The 22,713-nt window shown below is 45.4% G+C and overlaps 1 protein-coding gene across 13 annotated transcripts in view; it reads right to left on the bottom strand.

The window, feature by feature from the left end:
• Positions 1 to 22,713, bottom strand: part of LOC122217186 (phospholipid-transporting ATPase IB) — a 609,544-nt gene that overhangs the window by 240,935 nt on the left and 345,896 nt on the right. For all 13 annotated transcript variants that reach the window (XM_042934232.1, XM_042934582.1, XM_042934301.1 and 10 more), the window contains one exon: positions 82 to 265. In XM_042934232.1, coding sequence (XP_042790166.1) covers positions 82 to 265 — 184 coding nt within the window. The remainder of the gene's footprint in view (positions 1 to 81; positions 266 to 22,713) is intronic.

Below are 22,713 nucleotides of genomic sequence, written 5' to 3'. Positions count from 1 at the left end.
AGGTCAAGCACCAACCAGGCCTTCATGCCCGGCTGATACCTCTGCCAACGGGACGGGACAGCAGGTCAACGCGCCTCTGACCTGCGCGATGGCATAATCCGAGTTGTTGGTCGCCTGCATGCCTTCATTCCCGCTGATGCCTACGCCCACGTGAGCAGTCTGGATCATCCCAACGTCGTTGGCACCGTCCCCGATGGCCAGGGTAATGGCCTTTACCCGCTTCTTAACCACGTCCACTATCTCAGACTTCTGCAGAGGAGACACTCTGTAAGAGAAGAAAGAAGTGATGACTGGATGCGTCTTTCCAGAGGAAACAGCTGTAATCTACATTGAGCTGCATTAAAAGGGCAGTTATTGGACAATTTCCAAATCCAATACATACGTTTTATGCTCATGTGCAAAGAAGCTTTCAGAAAACAGTAGCTTGTGGCTTTCAAGTAGTTGCCAACTTCACAGATGAAATACACAAGTCAAAACTAACTGAAAACACAGCCTGTTTGTAATCGCTCTGCGCGGTGGTAACCATACGTGCAAACTCCTCAGGGGCACATGTGTCCCCCCGCTGAACGATAAAGGCAAGGAAGCTGGATACAGAGGTCTTAGGAAACGTCTTCCAAATAAATCAGAAAACTAGCACAGACCCCATTTTTGCTTTGCTGTACATCACACACAACCTAGGGCTGGCAAGGGAACTGTCTGTAAAATCGGCTTTCACAGAAGGGAAAGAAAATTGGCATGGCTTGAGAAGTGCAGAAAGAGGATGAGGGTAAGGGAGAAGAAAGCCTTTCCCTTCTCCACCTCAGAAATGGAGGCAGTGTCTGAAGGGCAGCCAAGGCACAAGGATTTAAGAAGGTGGGTGGGGGGGCGGTCACCGGGACAGGACTACCAAAGCTGAACTGTGCAGGAGCACAGCCCAAAGCCCAAAGACAAGACAGCCTTTGCAGGAAGATGGGGTGTTTCCACAAGGAATCGAAGGATGGGGGCTATTTCTTATAAGCCCTCAAATCATCTGGGAAGAAGACCCAAAGTAAACATACGGGCTCTAAAGCACAGCAAAGTTCATTATAACGAAGTATTTGTTTGGAGTGTAAGACCAGATAGTACAATGACATGGTAAATCTATTAGTACCTCGGGACTGATTTATTTTAAATTCTGAACTGGTAAGCTGAGAGTCACTTTGGGTGAAAAAAAAATTCACGGGTAAACTCCCGAATGGCGTGCGCGCGCGCACGCACACACACACACACACACACACACACACACAGAGTAAAAGGCCTGTCTGGGTCTCCCAGAGGTATGCTGGCTGCACCCACATACGCACGGTACTTGTAAACTAGAATAGACATGCAAGGACCTTCTCAGTACACCTATGACTTCTCATATGGCCTCTGACCTCCAGGATACCTGTTTCCAACGGAAAACTTACAATTTACCTTACATTTAATTTTACCAACCCAGAGACCGTTCTGTGTCTGGTGAGACAGCAAACTGAACTTAAAGCACAGGTACTCTGGGAGCCTTAGCTCAAAGGAATGGAAATTAGCAAATTAGAAAAACAGAATCTGGGGGTCGAAAGGCTTTTAGGAGCCATGTTGTACAATCTACTATCTCTTTAATCATTCTCACAGTGACTTTCGATAACGGGAGTTTATGGTCTCCTAGGGCAACTGCAACCAAAAATCATTACTGCTACTTTTTTGTGGTTGATAACCTAAAAGCACGAATTCTGTCCTTTGGGTTAGGCTAGAACAAGTAGAACTCATCTTTCAAATGTCAGGAAGGCTGAACTAGAGAGACATCCATCACATCCTTCCTCCCACAGTTCAGGGGCTACGAGCTCAACAGTCCCAGGTCCCTCACCCACTGTTTAACAGACACGCTTCAGAGCTTACAAATAGCTCCCAAGTATGATCTTCCAGAGAGCTACGAGCGGAACGGAACAGAATCCCCATCTCCCTGGTAGCAGATGCTAGACTTACTTTAATGTAGCCTAACGGGAAATTACTGGAAGCAATGTTAACGGCCAGAGATGTAAACCGTAGCTCTTCCTTCCACATTTGTGCAAGGGCTACTTAGAGCCGAGGGCTGACCTTGACGTACCTCTCTCATTAAGCTCCTGATCGGCAGACACAGCCCCACAATTCTCATCTGCTACACGACTCTGATTTCCCATTTCTTCTCTAAGCTCAACAGAAGCAGAGGTCATATATGGTAGGGAGACACCAATGTGGGATTCAAAGTTAAATAACTGAACGTGACCTTCTTCTGTTCCCCATACTATTTACACAGAAGAAGTAATTCTGAGTCCTTGTCTTCCCATCAATGAAATGGGGAAAATGAGAACAGCCTACCTCATGAGATGGTTGATATATTTATGTGAAATCACTATGTGAAATCACACATTGCCTGTGTGAGACAAATGTTGTCTCCTACCCCATCTGCAAAACTTCAATTGCTAGAAAAAATCGGACACGTCTGAGAACGGAACACCACCCAACCCAGGGTTCCCCGTAAGGGCCCTGCAGTGCTGCAGTGGGAAATTATGGATTTTCAAGGGAAAACCAGCAATATCCCTCAGGTAGCCGCACGAAACACTAGCTCGAAGGAGCTCACAGTTCCAATATTAGATCATGCTACATTCCTTTTTATGACGTATCTTTGTGAAGCCGAGTTTTCACGGCTGCTATGATAAAAAGCAGAAATCAGTGTGAAATAGGAAATGAGGGCTGAAACATCCATGCTTTCTTCGAGGTTTGAGAAGTTGGCCAAGGCTCAACAGGTGCCCCACACCAGAGCATCGGTGAGTGGTTATGGTTAGTAAGGGTGAGATAAAGTATTATTTTTTTCCAGCTATGTCCGTGATTGTTTCGAACGTCTACTAAGTTGTTAGAACATAAATACTTGTTTCGTTGTTTGACCTTACCTTCCTCGTAGTTAGAAACTGCTCAATGTATTCAATGTTCTTTCTTGGCCTAGGGGCTTTGCAAAGCAATCACTGAGACGCTACAGTTCTGCGAACGCAGGGAGTCTGGGAGCCTCTGCATTGATCACTCCTCTCAATGATTACATCACTGGCTCTTCAAATACATTCATTCACTCACTGAAGTGAAACTCCACTATTGTTTAATCTCGAACTCGTCTTCTGTACAGGAGCACAAGGGACAGACACACAGCCCTGGGGAGTCTGGGGCTACGATGACTTGAGAATCTTCCTTGCCACCCAAGTCATCGAGTAAGTTGGTCTCCAGCTGACCTGGAGTGATTCAGAGCAAAAGGGGGTATACAGGGCAAAAGGGGACTCTGCAGGGCAGAAATCTCAACCACAAGAACATGTGTGGTGGGAGGCTGGACGGGTTGTGGTGGCCAAATAGGGAAGCCACTAAACAAGTCCGTGGTTTTCTCTGACGTTTAAAGGTGTTTTTTTTCTTGGGGCGCCTGGGTAGCTCAGTCGGTTAAGTGTCCAACTTTGGCTCAGGTCATGATCTCACAGTTCGTGGGTTCGAGCCCTGCATCGGGCTCTGTGCTGACAGCTCAGAGCCTGGAGCCTGCTTGGGATTTTGTGTCTCCCTCCTTCTCTGCCCCTCCCCTGCTTACGCGCGCGCAGTCTCTCTCTCTCTCAAAAATAAATAAACATTAAAAAATATTTTTAAGGTGTTTTCTCGTTATCGGGTTTAGCAGTAAGCCAACCAACAAGAGCCAAGTAGCAAGTCAGATCCACTCACTACATTTGCCACTGTGGGATTTGAATCTCAGACGAGTTGAGTCATGATTCCGATGGCTTCAAGCAAAATCTATACAAGTCCAAAGCTGTGTTTTCCCAAAAAAGCAAGAATAAAGAGAAAACCTGACTGGGATATATAAACTGAGTCATATCCCAGCATTTTAGAAGCATGAAATTCTCATCAAGGATTTATTATGCCCTCGGCTGCGATGCCTTGAGAAAATATAATTCTAGCACACACGAGGGGTTCAAAACAGATGTCAAACAGCTAATTTCTACAAAACGGAATAGGCACCATTACGCCTCGGTCATACGTAGTGTTTTAGTACGCCAAGTTGCCACGAAGCACAAACCAGCTCCTTTTTTAATCTTAATTTGTAACCTGGAATCACATGCCACACTTCCCAGCATATAGTACATTCAACCCATAAAATAAGAATTCCAGGCCACATCTGAGCTAAGCTAGGCACTTGGGACAGTTCTATAACTACTTTAGTGCCTTGTGAATAAAAACATAAAATCAAAGATCTTTAATCAACTGGAGAGATATTCTACCTACTTTTTTGGCGAACACAATAGATTCTAAAATAAAAAATAAGTTTTCCTTTGGAGACTTAAAAAAGTTCAGTATCCTGGAGTATCTAATTTCATGGGATATGTGTTCCTGAAACTTGAAAATGTACTTTCTAAAGTTATTTCAACTATGATGCTTAAGTAGTACCTTTGGTAACTGCTTTTCTAGAATTAATGATCATGCATTAATTTATCTGATCTACAAAAGCCCCGGTCTCAAAACAAGTTTCTAAATTCTGCTTTGCAATATCATCTGAGCAAGTTTAAACAAATCCCTTCCTTCTTAGAGCCCAGAGATCTCATTTGTAAAGTGGGGTGAATCTCTATTACTGATTTGCAAACTGAGCTCAGCTCAGCCAGGCGAGTTGCAAGAAACTCCCTCCACCCAGGGGCACCCAAGAGAACTTCAACACTTACTCATTAACCAGATTCACTAAGCACATTTACTAATTGGACTCTTAAATTTATTTATTCTGTATAGTCCCTATGACGGAAAACGAAGTTTGAAGCCACTGGCCTAGGTCAACGAGTCTCAAATTTTAAGTGAGCATCAGAATCACTTGGAGAGCTTGTAAAAATACAGGTTCTAATGCACAAGTTGTGCATTTAACAAGCTCCCAGGTGATGGTGATGTTGCTTGCCTCTGGACAACACCAAAGTAGTCAACACTGACCTGGACAAGATCACAAGATCTCTCTTGTTCAAATGTTTTAATTAGCTCGGCTTACATTTCCAAAGCAGAAGATACACGTAAAAGTTTCAGAAGGTGACATTTAACAATTAGCAGGAACACTGAATCTCATCCCCTTCTTTCAAGCTTTGTATGTTCTTCTATGCTTTTTTTTTTTTAAGTTTATTTATTTATTTTGAGAGAGACAGCATGCCAGGGAGGGGCAGAGAGGATCCCAAGCACTGTCAGCACAGAGCCGGATGTGGGGCTCAAACTCACAAACCATGAGATCGCGACTTGAGCCCAAACCAAAAGTCAGACACTTAACCACTGAGCCATCCAGGTGCCCTCTTCTTTGCTTTTAACCCTCAACTAGTAAGTACAAACTAGGGTTGGAATGTCGTTTAAAATAGTCTTCAAATCTGAGTGTCTCACATAAGAGGGTGAGAGGGAGGAAATACTAACCAAAATTTGGTCTATAGGACTTTATAAGTTGTTTTTAATGTCACAGAGACCAACATCTGTGATTTAATTTGTGAAAATGTCCATTTTCCCTATTAATTTAAAGATAACATCCTTATGAAACTCTTTCGTTAAAAAACATTAAAATATTACACCTTATTTCTTATAGCAGTCAGTAATCTTAAAAGTTTCAAAAATTGCGACATCTTAAAAAAACAAATCTGTTTGTAGATACACAAACACCTAACATAGAAGCCTAAAATCCAGGGGTGCCTGGGTGGCTCAGTTGGTTGAGCGTCTGCCTCTTGATTTTGGTTTGGGTCGTGGTCCCAGGGTCCTGGGATTGAGCCCTGCGTTGGGCTCCATGCTGAGCATGAAGCCTGCTTGAGATTTTCTCTCTCTCTCCCTCTACCCTTCAACCCCACTCCGACATTTTCTCTCTTTGAAATTAAAAAAAAAAAAAAAAGTGTCTAAAATCTCAAAACAATTGAACTATCCTATGTGTCTGTTTAATAAGTGCCTCCCTGGCTGACCAATATGCGTCCTGACCTGTGTTTGTTCCTTAGATGCATTTAGTGCACTTGATACAGGACCAGTTGTCCAGGCCTCCTGGAAAGCTTTCCCCTTCTGGAACATTCTATCTCTGTGCTCTGACCCAAAATGTGTGACTCTCTCAAATTTAATCTCAGGTCTCAGTTCTTAGTGCATCTGATCGTAGCCCCTAGCTCCAAAAGCAAATAACGTTGGCAGCTTGGGACAGTCCCTAGAGCAGAGGGACAGATATGAGAGGCTGTAGGGGAAGGGCGGGCCAAGAGGGTGTGTCTGGGCAGACCCAGTAGGTACCTGAGGTCAGTTTACGTATAGGCACAAAGAAGTGACATTTAAACTCACTCAGGGGCTCTCAGTTAGACTCAAGTGCTCCCTTATTATAAAAATGTACACACAGAGGGGCACCCGGGTGGCTCAGTCGGTTAAGCATCCACATCCTACTTCGGCTTAGGTCATGATCTCACAGCCCCGTGAGTTCGAGCCTCGCTGACAGCTTGGAGCCTGGCGCCTGGTTCGGATTCTTATGTCTCCCTCTCTCTCTGCCCCTCCCCCACTCACACTCTGTCTCTCTCTCTCTCTCTCTCTCTCCTTCAAAAAGAAATAAACATTAAAAAAATTTTTTTTGAACGTACACATAGAAAAGAGCTATCTTCTACAGGAGGAAGCCATTAGGGATGGCACCTCACAAAGACGTAACTGAAACCACAGTTCAGGTTTTATTGCAAAAATTCAATGCCTGACCACGAGGCAGCCTCATAGGGTCGGGACTAGAGCGGAGCACGTTCTCGAAAGCAGAAGGAGTGCGTATAGAGAAAAAATACCATCCGTGAGATAATGGGTTGCATACATAGGGTAGCACCATAGACCCAGTTCTAAATGAGCAACATTCACAGACTTTCAGCGATGAGCGTGTCCGGCTTCGGCGGCTTCGGCGGTGAAGGGTTCCACCCACCCTAGCATCTCCCCCCCCATCTGAGGTGTTATGGAGGCCCTCCTGTGGCAGGATTTCTCTCCATCCTTAAAAATCTCGGACCACACCGTGGCAATATCAAAGACGCGGTTTCCTACAAAATGCCGGATGACGGAAGTTACTGTCCTTTCCCCAACCTTATAAAAGAGCTGCCTCATAAAAGAGCAGAGAGGATGACAGACCACGAGCAGGAACATCATGGACACCAACGTTTCAGGAATTCATCCCAGGCGGCATCGGGGTGGCTCAGTTGGTTAGGCGTCCGACTTTGGCTGAAGCCAGGATCTCACGGTTTGAGTTCAAGCCCTACATCAGGCTCCATACTGATGGTACAGAGCCTGCTTGGGATTCATTCTCATTCTCTCTGTCTCTCTCTGCCCCTTCTGTGTTCTTTCTCTCTCAAAAACAAACATATTAATTTAAAACAAGGAAAAAAAAAAAATTGATCCCAGAACTATTTAGCAGGTATCTCTCTTAAAGTAAACTCAGTGCATCCAGTGTGATGATTTTCCCATTATGGGGGAATGTCTTTGTCTCCCTCGATTTCACCTTTTCCTTCTTTTCCATCCTTCCCTCTCCATCCCCTACCCCACATGCTAACCCAGTGGACATTCAATAAATGGTGACTACCTACCAAAATCATGGTTCTAGGACTAATTACCTCTCTAACCGTAATTATGAATAATAGGAAAACTACAGTTCTACTTAAAAGTACATCAACTTCCATATAAATGGGAACGTGCTACCGGTGTGTAATCCTGAAAGAGCACTCCTACTCACAGACGGAGAGACTGGAAGAAGTACAAAAGCAACTGTGCACCTCTGCGAGATCTCATTCCATCGCCCGTGGAGAGGAGTTCAAAACACCCCACTTCTCCTGACCACTAATGCCAGTGGGCACTTCTTGCAAACTTCCTGGCCAAACATGCCAGGGCTCTTGGTTCTGTTTTCTACTAACATCCTTAAAAACATTATAGGCTCATTAGAGGCTTTTTGCGACAGTTCTTAATGACATGTAGCAGGGCAACGATCCTTGGCTTCACACAGGGCTCGCCTGGGAAGGGCTAACCCAGAAGCCTGCTCTTTCGGTCCGAATGCTCTGACTATGAGAAGCCAACAGTAAGCCCCTGAGTATCATCCTGCGTCAGCACTTTGAGGGCTTAGCACAAACTGGCTTACCGGGTCTTTTCGAGCGGTCTCGGGGATGTCGGGCGACGCAAACCATCCGAACAAAGTCTGTGTGTAAGCACCTCGCCACGTATCTGCTCCTTGCACGGTGATTTCGGTCTGAAATCATACTCTCTCGCGAGCCCCAATTCCTCCAGACCTTTGCCCTATTAACAACTTTTGAACACAGTACCCAGTAGAGTAAGCATTTAACTTGCTGGTTGAATAAAATGATCGACCTAGACCTCATGATTGGTGATACAAATCTGCACGAAATAACTATGAGCCCTCATCTGATCCAGCCACCCTTGAGAAATACAGGCCAATATGGTCACAGGATCTGCTGAGCCGCTAATCGGAGAGCTCAGGAGGCATCGCTTATTTGGAGATGTTTTGATAACGTTCCCTGTATGGAGGTTGTCCCCCTTCAGGTACACTGAAGGTTGAACGCAGGCTACTGGCGCAATGTGACAAGTCTGACTGTGCCACGTGAGGCCAAAAACAGGTAGCTGTGCTATCATCTTGCTGTATATGTTGGTGGTGCAATTCCACAGTCATTTTAGGAATGTAAATTTTTTTTTAAGTTTATTTATTTTGAGAGACAGAGACAGAGACAGAGACAGAGAGACAGAGTGAGTGGGGAAGGGCACAGAGAGAAGGAGGGAGAGAGAATCCCAAGCAGGCTCCGCACCATCCGTGCAGAGCCCGACACAAGGCTCGAACTCATGAACCGTGAGATCGTGACCTCAGCCGAAATCAAGAGTCCGAAGCTCAACCGACTGAGCCACCCAGATGCCCCAGTCAGTTTAGGAATTTAACACACATGTTTGGGCATATATTAAATTTAAACTGCAGAAAGCTTAAAATCTCCAAAGCATCCTAAAAGTACAAAGACTCTTTTCGACATGGTGTTAAGTATTCGTTTTTTCAAAAATACTAAGGCTAAATGTTTCCGCCTCCAGAATAGACTTCGACTTCCAGAAAGAGGAGATGAGCCCTCCTTCACACTCTCTCCTTGCCCCTCTCTCAGGAGGGGCAGCCAGGCAGGCCTGGAATCGAGAGAGAAGGTGAGAGCTTTTTAAAAATGCTATTTATATAAATTTGCCACTATAACAATATATTAACAATTACTACCAGTAGTTTCCTTGCTTAAAAAGTTCATTTAACTCCTCCAGTATTTAATTCTAAAGCTTAAAGGGGTTGCTGATTATCTCAGTGTTTGGTGCATGCGCACACACACACACACCACACACACATACAAACACAGTGTACAAAATGTGGTCTTGATTCTCCTTTTAGTATCAAACTCTGAAAAACAATCTTGCCAGTATCTTAATCAAAGTATTCTGCACTTTCACGTTGGATGCGTGACCCAGAGTTTCAACATGAATAATTTTACGACTAAATAGTCTAGTCACCTGAAGTCACCCTTCTATGGCCCCCAATCCTGATTCCAAAATCTAAAAAAAAACTTCTCGACAAACAAGAATTTTAAAGGCGGAAAAAACCCTAATGAGTGATCTGGGGACAGGGCGATATATTTACCACTGATCTTAATTACTACTTGACTGCAGACTGCCTTCACTGTCCCGTGAGCATTCTCTTCCTCCCAGCCTAGGAGGTAGAGACCAGCCATCCTACAGTTGTGAGTCGTGAGGGAACCTGATATTCTTTATTCACCGAACAAAAACCTTATAACCTGATCCTGTGCTTTGGCCATAAATGCTGCCTGTGCAGCTGAGGCTTTCGGAGTGGCTCTGGAGAAAGGGAGGACACCCTGTCTGCCCAAGATCAGTTTACTCCACAACCAGAAAGGGCTCGCTTTGAAATAAGTATCCCCTGCTTGGGGGTTCAGGATTTATGCATCTGTACTTGCGTCCATGACAATTTTATTGCGTGTCCAGGAAACAGAACAATTAAAATGGCGCTCAGACAGGAGTCTAGCTTCTGAAAACCTAACATCGCCACTAAACAATACAGAATATGTTAAGATCCGGGCAGCCGCATTTGATATAAAATTTTAATAGGTCGTACGTTGTCAATTACACACAGGTTTCTATTCACTGAAGTCAACTGCCTATAGCCTGTTTCTTCCTGTGCTAGGCTGAAAAGAAGGGCCCAGACTAGGAAGGCTGGGATTTAAATAAGAGATATTAGATCCTTCTGTTCCCAGGCTGAAGCAGGGATTAGAATAACACATTTAAATACCTTAATGTTTTTAGCACAAAAAGCATTAATTCGATACTCTGCTTCCTTGAAATGCTTTATTAAAGCCCCCCAAACTCTCTCAGGAGTGTCTGCCTTCCTCGGGGTTAACATACATTTATTGTTCTCCACTGCAAATTTCACTAGTATTTCAAAACAGCGTGCCTGGCCTTTGCTGTGGGGATAGTGGGAATAGGAAATAGAACCGAGAGGAAAGCTGAGAAGGCTTTGAGTTTTGACATTTCAGAGCAAGCTTATAGCTCCTTCAGGGCCAACACATCATGAGCTCATGCACCACTAAGAATAAATGACGACCGAGATGCTTAATAGACTGATTTTAATTAGACCTGCCCTTCACCTGTCACCTGGCGCAAAGGTCACCAGATTACCAACCCGAGAAATAAGCCAAACTGTAACTATCTGTACCCTGGAAAAAGTGGGGCAGCCTGTGTGCCTCTTGACCTTGACCCCAGGCCTCATGCAAGCAACCGAGAGCCTTAAGAGCCACAGGGATGAGAGTGACCAGCACCACATGCACCCACTGTCTCCAATCTGAAAATCTGGGAGTGGAATTTGTTGGGTAGAAATGCAGAGAAGTCAGACAAAACTCTTTTCTCCAAGAACCACACACCCCTTCTCAAACCTAAAGCCCGTATTTAATAAGCCACTAATTCTTGATCTCAATAGCGAGAAATGATCACGCTTTTCTGGGGGTACATTTGTCCAAATCCAGAGAATTTACACCAAGAGTGAATTCTAATGTGCACAATGGACTCTGGGTAATAAGGACAGGTCAATGTAGTTCATCAATTGTAACAAATGTACCATTGTCGGGACGGGGGGGGGGGGGGCGTGGGGGGGAGGCGCTGCATGTGTTGTAAATATCTCTGTACATTCCACTCCATTTTGCTGTGAACCTAAAATTGTTCCAGAAAATAAAGTCTATCGGGGGGAGGGAGGCAGGCAGCAGCATTCTACCGCTGCTAAAGCAGAACAGGAAGATGAACGTGCTGGTTCTATAAATCCGCTGAAGTCCTGGAAAGTGGTCGAGAAAGATCGACAGACACCAGGCAGATGGGGCAGGAGCGCCTGGTGTGGGGCAGGAGCGACCCTGGGCCTCGTGACCAACCACGTGCGGGTCTGCATAAAGAGAGAACGTGAGCCCGAGACGCCGTGCACCCACAGGAGAAATCAACTGTAGCAGCCAAGTCTAAGAGTAATAGACCTGACCTACTGCAAGTTTAATTTGTGACTTGCTCTCCTGACTGACTGAACACTAGCAGAACAACACTTCTTTGGACAAAGTCTGGTCTGGAATATAGTTTGCTGTGTGGTACTTCGTCTCCATAATTAGGCTATGAGTTACCTGGTCTTAGGGATTTCTTTTACTCATCCTTAAAACCCGTAGCACCAAATACAATAGGTAACAAATGCCTGTTGAATTTACCCATTTTTAAATGATTGTTTTTGGACTTCAAACACAGCTCTCCTTGTGCTTATTCTTCATTTTCATTGTTTCCAATTCATGTTCAAGAACACACTTATCATACTAAATAATGATCATCTTTCAGTTTTGATCAAAGAAAAAGAAAGATGAAAGTGACTTGTTCGTTACAACACCTGTTCAGAGAAGCCCAAACCTCAACCTTCAAGTCCACCTGGTACCTATACTTTTCAGAGTCGATTAATACACCAACAACCACATTAATCAGGTTACCACCTCCTCTAAGCAACAGCCACCACCTGAAAGTCCAGTTTGCCATTTATGTGGTTCGATAGGCGGGGTCAGCGCTACCAACATCTGCCCCGTCCACCTTGGCTGGCAGCTGCGGTGGACAAGTGAGAAAGATCAATGCTGCTGTCGGGGCGGAGGGCCTGATGCTGAGCTTGGCGAGGAGATCAAGACCAGAGCTAGCTACATACATGCCCACTCGGACCAGGGCTAGGGCCAGGGGGGAGTTTAGGATGAAGAAGATTCCAGCCAGGAGACCTGAGGAGTCGAGGAAAGGTACCAGGAGCGCATTCAGCAAGGGCTCTCGTCCCATAAAAAGCTAGAAATACAAAGGAGATGGCGAGAAATGCTTAAATCTTGCAATCATACCCACCTTCCAGCTAAAATGGGAGTCATCAACCAAACGCAGCCTCAGATAAGGGAGTTTGATATAAGAGGTTGAGAGAGAGGGTGAGAGAGAGGGAGAGAGAGAGAGAGAAAGCAAGCGGGGAGGGGGCAGAGGGAGAGAGAGAATCTTAAGCAGGCTCCAGGCTCAGCACAGAGCTTGACGTGTAGGTTGGGGTTCCAACCTACAACCTTGGGATCATGACCTGAGCCAAAACCAAGGGTCGGATGCTCAACTGACTGAGCCACCCAGGTGCCTTTTTAAAAATCATATGGCCCACACTCAGAGTGGTATAAGGCCCAGAACCAGATTCCGTGACCCGAGGTCCGAGGTGATGATAACTTACATGTGGGGAAAATTCCATCCTTCTTCCAACAGCTCCCACCCTCCCCATCCCTTGGAGAGTCTGTTCACGCCCAGGGTTTCAGAGTGCTCGTTGTTCACACTGTGGGGAGGCGAGGACACAGGTGACGGCCCCGCGTGACCACACGAACGAGGAGGAAGAAGGGGGAAGGCTTCGAGTGGGAGGGCCCCCCAGAGAGGGGCATAAATGGGATTCCTGCCTCTTCTCATCTAGGCAGGCGGCCGCTCCAGTTTTTCTCTCTCCTCTGTGGCCAACAATGAGGGTTTCTGATATTTCTTAGGTTCTAAGACTTACGCTGCTTTGTTTTGGTTTTGTTTTTTTAATGGAATGCGTCACAAATTTGTGTGTCATCCCCAGAAGGGATCCCGTGAAGCTTTTCATTTTTCCAATTTTAGTATAGGCGCTGCCAAAGCGAGCACTAAAACCTATATTTTCGAGTTGGAAGCAAAATTGATATTTTATTATTATTTTATTTATAGCGATAATAATAAAAGACTTGTGGCTGATTGAACACACGGTACTTGGCCCTCCGTGACCGAGCTAGTTGAATCTTCGCTGCGACTCCGAGAAATCGGCAGGGCCATCCTGACCGACTCAAGGGTGAGAAAACTAGGCCAGGGAGGCTGGCACACTGTGCCCAAGGTCACAAAGCCCGACCCAAGGCAGGACGTGACCACAGCCGTCGCACTCCAGGGTCTGCCCGCTTAGCCACTCAGCTACACGCCCGGCTACTGTGCACACACCCCCACTCGGGAAGTGTCGCACACTTCCGCTGAGCAATCCGGCCAGGCCGGGCTGGGGGACGGGCACGGATCATCTACTCCCAGCACGGTGAGAGCCCCACGAAGTTACCTGATCCCGATTCTCGGTTCTCTGCTTTCAATTTGAGGGAGTCACCCCTGCCATGTGTCTCACAGAAGAGTCACAAAGACCAAAGGAACGCTATCAGTGGGTAAGCATTTTGAAAGATGGGGAAAACCCCTCTCTTAGCTTCTTCCTGACTCTTGGATTAAGTGCCAGCCACCCCTCACCACCTCTCCATTGAGGACGCCATCCAGGCTCCATGCTAGTCCTGGCTGGGAAGGTCCTCCCCTAAGTTCCTGACTTCAGGGCCTCCCGGCGTTTCAGGGTGGAGGTGGGATGCGGAACAGCAGGGAAGAAAATTTTGGCTGATGTGTCCTTATTTGAATTTACCACCCCCCACCTTAACGTCCTGTATCTGATTGCTTTCATGTATAATTTTACCTAATTTCTTTGTATGCCGACCCGTTAAATTGCACAATAATTCACTCCACTATCCAGACATACTGACTGTGAACGTATGTAAACACAAATAAGATTGTGCGTTCTTGCAGGATAAAGATTACGTCTTCCGTTTTTAACTGTCCATACACCCAAAGTGTTTGGCACACAGGGTCCACTGCCAAGTTTACCTCCACGGGTCACACTGCAGAAACGATAGAAGCAGTTGTGCTAGATGCTGCGGAGGGAAATGGAGCCCGTGGAGGTTTGGGGCAGGGAACGCGTGGGAACAAAGAACAAACCAGGGTCAGCACACCTCCCTCCATAGCTCTGTCCCTCGGTGCGGTCGTGAGTCAAAGTGGGGAAAGCCTGCCTCAAGAGATGGAACTGTAATCATATCAGAGTTTTCTTGAATGATTAGGACTGTGTGATCAGATTAGTCTGTCCTCTTGCCTTAAAATCATGTCAGCTGCTCACTAGAACACGTTATAAACTCAAGAGACGCTTAGCCGTCACAAGGATGCTCTCCCCCTCGAGCAGGATCAAACATGGGAGTATGATTCTTTCTCATTCATGTACTAGAAATAGTTTTTCCGCTTACTCTGGTTTCCCAAAATGAAACAAAACAGCAAATAGCCCAATAGGAATGTAATTAATAAAACGGGAGTCTAGAATCCATTTTACTCTTCCCAAAGAAAAAGGACAGAAATCGGTAGAAGACAAATTTCAAAGAAGCCTCATTATGTCAAATAATACCAGTGAACAAGTCAAAAACAGAAATGCCCCCTCCAACACATGACCATTTTCAGTTAACCTAAAAATCCCAATGAAATCTGTAATTACGTATTCTCTTACGTCACAGATGATCTGTTGTTATGGTAAAAAATAAAATCTCGAAAGCACTTTATCTCTGAAATGATGATAAAATAATACAAAAATTCAATTAAAACAAATTTGTTAATATTTGATCTGAACAAATTAAAAAACATTTTTTTAATGTTTTTATTTATTTTTGAGACAGAGAGAGACAGAGCACGAGCAGGGGAGGGGCAGAGAGGGAGGGAGACATGGAATCTGAAGCAGGCTCCAGGCTCTGAGCTGTCAGCCCAGAGCCCGATGCGGGGCTCGAACTCACAGACTGTGAGATGATGACCTGAGCTGAAGTCGAACGCTTAACCGACTAAGCCACCCAGGTGCCCCAGATCCCAACAAATTTTAAAGCTAGGACCTCTTTGCCTACTTTTTGACATCAGACAATTCTCCAGGGCACTTACTTAACCCAGGACTTTATTGAGCTCCAAACTTGCAAGTGAAATTATCTTAAAATTGAAGAGACTAATTTTTACTCAAAGAAAAATATTTTTCAACATTATTGAAAAGACAGTTTTGACTGATTTTAAGAAGCTAGCTATAGCCCATTAAATCATATTAGTAAAAGCTTTAAAAAAAAATCACATAGGGTTTTTCGATTTGAAATGTTTAAAGTTGAAATTTTCCTAAGGAGCAAATAGAGAAGGCCACAGCTTCCTGGAAAGATAACGGCCTTATGGGCCTGGGCACTGACCATGGCAGTGAGCACACTCTGTGTGACTTGCTCTCTGATAATCTCATCAGGAACAAAGCAGAGGCCAGGGCCAGTTTAGTAAGCCACCAATACTCTTGGCCAGTTTTCTTCCTACATTCTGGAACTCCCTATCAGCTGGTAATGAAGTTCAGGCCATCAACAGAATAAAGAAAACTATATTCAGCAATCCAGCCACACAGAGTGGGGCAAACTAGCCAACCGATAAAAATGCATCGGGCAAGGGGCGCCTGGGTGGCGCAGTCGGTTAAGCGTCCGACTTCAGCCAGGTCACGATCTCGCGGTCCGTGAGTTCGAGCCCCGCGTCAGGCTCTGGGCTGACGGCTCGGACCCTGGAGCCTGTTTCCGATTCTGTGTCTCCCTCTCTCTCTGCCCCTCCCCCGTTCATGCTCTGTCTCTCTCTGTCCCAAAAATAAATAAAAAACGTTGAAAAAAAAAAATTTAAAAATGCATCGGGCAAATTAAGTCAGATTTGTAATGACAGCCTCACGCTTTTGGGGTGCTACGGTGATCAGGTGGGGCTATCAATGCTGACCGAGTCAAACGGTACTGCTCTTGGAATACGTGGTACACACGTGATGCTACGCGCAAGGGGAACGATTTCTTTTCAAGTCCCCGAGTGAATGAAGGAGAGAAAACTATGCAGGACCCTTGGCTTAACACACTTGAATGGCAATTAGGAAACAGCCCCTCTCTATTTCTTCCAGATGCTATGTTCACTCAGGAAGCAGACTTTTCCTTAACTCTGGGAGCTAAGTTTTGACACAGGTGGTGTTTCTTTTTGTGCACACCCACCCACCAAGCACCGTGGCAGAGGAGACCCTTCCCACAGGCAGGGAGATGCTTCGCTGCAGGACATTCCCAGCCTCTCGTGGGGTTGCCAGTACTTTTGACAACACGTGTCCCAAACAGAAGCTAGGAAACCTCATTACAGACATGGCAGGACCATCCCTCTACGCCGAGGATAACGTTTCCTCTGCGATCCCCCCCCCCCCCCCCCCCCCCCACGGAGGCCAGCACCACCCTCGCTGCTTTGCAACGTACCCCAACGTGTGCCAGTTTTCTCTCTACGTTCTGGAACTCTTTATCGGCTGGTAGTGAAGGCTCGTGGCTGGCACTCACACAATGGCTGTGGACACTCTTACCCCACCTGGAACGAGTCTCCAAATTCACAGCTACGTAAGTTTGCTACGTAAATTGCTCTAAAAGGCCGAGCGTCGCATTCATTAAAAGGGAACGGGAAGCGAATAACCACACAACCAGAGTGTCTGGCCAACATTCATACGAATCAGCACTGAGCTGGGTGCTGAATAAGCGAAAAAGGGTTTTCGAAAGGTGTATGGGTTGAGCCAAAGGCAGCTGTGGGGCCACGCCCCTCGAGTGGTATCACTCGGTTTGCAAGTCCCAACGTGCATCGTACAGGTCTGTTTGTGACGCCACTTCCCAGGTTTCCGGGCTTCGCGGCCCAGACGGCGTTCTTATACCTGCTGCGGCCAGTCCTGTGAGCTCCAGCAGGAAACCTAAGACCTATTCATGCCCCACTCCAGCCAGGTGCACTTGAGCTGAGGGCTGCTGGAGCCTGACAGAGCAGCCAAAGACACAGTGGAGGGTGGTGAGCCAGTAAAAAAAACAAAAACCAAAAAACCAAAAAAACCCCACAGAGGTCTTCCTCTTAGTTCTGAGAGAACCGGAGGAGATGGTGGGCAGAGCCGACGAAAGAGCAGCTCAGGAGAAGGGAAGGGAACAGCGTGAACAGAGTTTGTCAAAAACTGAACACACTACAGATACACAAGTTGATGCGGAGGTAAATAAGCACCCTGATATACTACCGACGTGCATATATACAACTCCGTTTGACTTCTGAACGGGCAACTCCACTGCAAGAATTTATGCTAAGAAAGGAACGGATCAGGAGACAAGGTGATAGCCCTCAGACAGCCCGAGAGCATCGTCTGTAAGCCCCACGCCATTAGGAACGCAGACCTCTCGGGCTCTGGGCTGGGAGCTCAGAGCCCGGAGTCTGCTTTGGATTCTGTGGCTCCCTCGCTCTCTCTGCCCCTCCCCCACTCGTGCTCTGTCTCTGTCTCTCAAAAATGAATAAGCGTTAAGAAAAAATCTTAAAAAAGAGAATGCTGAAGATCTAAACTGTGCCCACATGGAACACGGGCATACACCCACTGTGCACTATTGAACGAAGACAGCAAGCTGGGCGATTGCAGGTGCAGTGGCATCCAGTTTGGGGCGTGCACTATTAAATGGACATACACGTGTACACGCAGAGATACAATCGCAGGAGGAAGTAAGTTAGAAAGTGGCTATCGCTGACAAGAATGGATTTAGGTGAATTATTCCTGCATTTTTGCTCTCTCCGGTTCACGTCAGAAACGTGTACTACTCTTACGATGAAAAAGCACGTAAGTTCTTAAAAACAAAAGCTGATTAAATGCCCCCGGAGACCTTCCTCAATTGAACTCCTCCCCGAAAGCTTTTGTGACCACTTTTGCCTTTGACTGTAGCCATTTGACTGATATTACACTGCAAGATATTTCTAGACTCACAGAGCTACCTCTCAACGTTCTAAATACCAAAGTATACAGAAAAAGAAAGAAGATGCTGACGTTTCTTCGCACCGTGCCTCTAGCCCTCTCATTAAAGGCACCATCCAGCCTCACTAAACATCTGTTGATGAGGCTGAATTCAAAATAAGCCGAGGGCGTGGGATTACCTTAGTTACCTTCAAATAAATCCAGAGAAGGTTGTAGGAGAAATAGGCCCCCTCCCGCCTCCTGCACCACCCCCCCCCCGCCCCGCCAAATAAATCACATTTACACAGTGAGGTAAATTTCACCAGAAAAATGTGCAGTTTGTACCCTGAGGACAGCAGTGCTGGCTGGGAGCTCACCGGCACCCCGATAGACAGTGTGCCCAGGCCCCGTTTCAGTTTTCCAGGATGCTGTGGTGTAGTCCAAAAACGCACTTCAACTTTAGACCCTGGACAAACAGAACAAATGCTCAGTTTTCAAAAACAGATGTGTTCCAGCTACGTTACTTTACCGAACTACCAATGTAATCCCAAAAGGGCTTCTATGTTTTTCCAGAGCAACTCGTTCAAAACAGAAATTTTCTATACACAGGTAGGAGCTCTTTACATGCAAACAATTATTTTTAAAGCAAACTTAGACGTCACCGATCAGAAATGAAGGAGACAATGTACCGTTATCTCAAGTAATTCTTCTCAATCATGACCAGAACTTCCCCTTTTAATTTCCTTTTCATTTTTAAAGAAAATCTGAAGAAACACCATGGGTTTGTTGCCCCACCCCCACCCCAACTCCTGTCTACACCACAGCCTTGCTGTGTTCATAAGGCCAATCTTTTTACCGCACTTTCTTGAATTCCTCAGGGTTCCCCTCCAGGAACAAGCCTAGGTTTGGTAGATCACCATTCCAGATCACATTTTAGGAGGTGATGAGTACACGTCCATTACTTTGACTGTGGTGATGGTTTCATGGGTATTTGCGTTTGTCCAAACTCACCAAATCGTACACACCAAGCACCTGCCGTTTTTGCATATCCATTATACCTCCACAAAACTGCTAAAACCATATAATAGTAATGGGCCCTGAGGGGAGCATTATGTCCATATCTAGAATTGTCCGCTTTCCTGTGTATGCCTGGTTTTATTTTTATTTTCTGGTTTTTTGAGTCTCTTCCATATTTGGGCTGCAAAGTTAATGTTTCAAACACATAATTTCCCCTTTATTTCTCTGAACTCAGACCACTATATTAAATTACAATAAATTTCTTAAAAAAAAAAAGTTTCCTGAGCACCGCGTGCCTCACGGAGCTCCTTTCCAGACACTGCCTCCCTGACAACACCCATGCCCCACCCTACCCCCTCCACCTATGGTCTTACTGCCCTGCTTTTCCTGACAAATCTTCTCCTCCAACTCCCTGTCTCCCCCCACCCCTCCACTACCTTCCACTCATTTTGAAGACCAGCTTCAACGTCATCTCCTCCTTGGGAGAGGACCCACCCTCTCGACCTAACCTAGAGCCCCCTGGTCAATCCCTCAATGGGCACACACCCCTCATCACCCTGAAATGACTCATATATGTGTCTTTCTCAAGGGACTAATTCCTGGAAAGCAAAGACTATTTTCTTTTGGATCTTGGCACCTAGTACAATGCTTGGCACAAAGAGTGCCAATGATAATAAGAGTATCGACTTCTGTCTAATGGGAAAAAAAAAAAAAACCCAACTACAATTTTAATAAGAACCGCTCTTATTTTTTTATTTTTGAGAGAGAGTGCGCCCATGGGAGAGGGGCGGGGGGGGGGGGTTTGGGGAGGGAGGGAGAGAGGGAGGGAATCCTAAGCAGGCTCCACACTGAGCATGGGATCCCAAACTGGGCATCATGATCCGAGCCAAAATCAAGAGTCAGATGCTCAACCGCCTGAGCCACCCACATGCCCCAAAGAACCGCTGTGTATTACAGATGATGACTTCTGTCTCAGTTGGTAGTGTAATTTCATTGTCCTCTAACGACAAACGCTGGTTATGACACACGTTAGATTTCAAACTTCATAGGAATGTTGGCATGGGACCAAACTGGGTTTCCTCATTTTGATTTCCACGTATCGAGATCGAAATGCCTCTGGCATGAATGTGCGGTGATGACGGTAGGAGTGGCTCTTCGCAAAGACTAAGGACATTAAAATAAAAGGAGAAAAAGCATTTTGGAAATGCTACAACCCAAACCAGAAGAGCCGCTAATACAAACGGGCCTCTTCCCCAACGTAAGCGGGTCACAAGTAATGGCTCACCTCAAAGCGGCCGCAACGATACTGTTTACTCTCCATTTGGGGCTTAAAAGCATTTTCGTTGATGAACAGGCCCTGAAGCAGAAACATCTAAACCCATGCTAATGCCCAGCAGAGCAGTAACTCCTTTTGATTAATTTACCAGTACTGAAAGCACAAGAAAGAGATCAAACCGCGTTCTGTACTGAACAATTACACCAGCCGCCGGTGCCTCCAGGATGGTGCGTGTCAGGATGAAAGCTGGATGGGGTCGAATGAAAAAGCAACAAATATCTTACGTTGATTAATGCTTATAGGATTTTTTCCCCTTAAATGTCAAAACATTTCATTCAATGGTCAAAGCGAAGAGTGTGTGTAACATTTAAAACGGAAAAAGGTTCCAAAAGCTTAAGGAAATTCAGAGTGTAGTGAGGACAAAAATCAGGTTAGTTCTTAGGAACCTTCAAAACAATTGGGCAGAACTCTGACCAGTCTGCTGAAAAATCTTCCACGTGAAATAACATGGGGAAAAATCCTATCACCTCCTTCCACTGAAAAATAATTTCTCTACTAGGAGTGGATTTTCTTGATTGAGATTATTTAGTCTATTCACAGTGTTCAATAATACCATCTATCCAGACTGTCATGAAAACAGAGCCAACATCTGGTCCAAGTGTATCTCTACTTAATTTTTTTTAATGTTTACTTATTTATTTTGAGAGGTGGAGGGCAGGGAGGGGAGAGACACAGAGAGAAGGAGAGAATCCCAAGCATCAGAGGGGCTCGAACTTGAGAACAAGGAGATCATGACCTGAGCCGAAACCGAGAGTCGGACGCTTAATCGCTTAACCAAGTGAGCCACCCAGGCGCCCCTCTCCTTAATTTTTTTAAGCTGGAATTTAAACCAAACTGACTCTCAAATCAGAATGAACTACAAACATGTTAGTAGCTAACTCTCAGGTTTTCTGAACTATTAGCTCAATCCATTTTTAAAAACCCAATGAATCTCTTTAGAATAAACAAAACTAATTTATTTGTAGGAAAATATCTGAACCAAGCCAGCTAAAAATGTCAGCTTGCTGAAAAGTCACAATTTTATAATTTTATAAAATTAAAATTGAATCACTTCATGTTTTTAAACTCTCATGTGGAAGCACCACAAACATTTGGAAATACAAACCCGAGAACTGACTCTTCTACTGACCTTCCCATAGTTCTTTCCCTCTCATGAAGATCGATGGGCCCAAAGAGCACGGCCACATAGGCACGTTTTCCCAAACATTCAGGCTCTAATGGGCTCTGATCCCTCATTACTCCTCATGGATAGAATAAACGGGTTGTAGATGAGGCAAATGTAAGTTTCTACCGATTCCCATTTCTGATCTCTTATATGTGTAGAGAAAAACAGAAACTGCCATCTTAAGTCTTCTCAAAGATGGTAACATCCTCCCTTGTTAAAAAAAAAAAAAAAAACAAAAAACAAAAAACAAAAAACTGAAAAAACTCCTGGGTGAGATCAGGAAACACAAGGAAGAAGGTTCTCATTTTACAAGGGAAGCAGAGGACCTTAGCACAGAATGAACAGGACCCTCAGTGGGCGCCGGGACGCCCCCCGCTGGAACTAAACGCACCCGAGCTAAGGAACTTTGGTCACAGGGGTATCTAGAAAGCACAGGCAGAAAAGCTGGGGGTGACACCACGATGTTGAAGTACAGAATTAAGAAATACGTATGAATTATTCCAGTCATTTTGACTCTGGTTGTAAAAAAAAAAAAAAAAAAAAAAAAAAAATCCTTTCACTCTGACCTGTTTATACAGCTTAGTCTTAAATGCACTTCTTTCTAAATTTTTTTTTAACGTTTATTTATTTTTGAGACAGAGAGAGACAGAGCATGAACGGGGGAGGGTCAGAGAGAGGGAGACACAGAATCCAAAACAGGCTCCGGGCTCTGAGCGGTCAGCACAGAGCCTGACGCAGGGCTTGAACTCACGGACCGCGAGATCATGACCTGAGCCGAAGTCGGACGCTCAACCGACTGAGCCACCCAGGCGCCCCTAAATGCACTTCTTTCTAAATAAATATCCTTCAACTAGAAGGGGTCAGAATTTTAGCTATTGAGGAAATGTTTTGCTGCTATTGTTATTGAGGCATATGTAACATCTGTCCAAGAGTAAGGATGTGCTGGTAAAGTTTCCTTTCAGTACCTGATCATCAGCCCTTCAGTGAACGAGCAAGGAACATTCTAGACTCAACCTGGGTTAACTGTTTTTCTAACGAAAATAGTTT

Source organism: Panthera leo, chromosome A1 (genome assembly GCF_018350215.1).
Source record: "Panthera leo isolate Ple1 chromosome A1, P.leo_Ple1_pat1.1, whole genome shotgun sequence".
In the NCBI taxonomy this organism is placed as follows: Eukaryota; Metazoa; Chordata; class Mammalia; order Carnivora; family Felidae; genus Panthera; species Panthera leo.
Note: the sequence above shows the minus strand (reverse complement) of the source record. Positions and strands in the feature narration are given on the sequence as shown.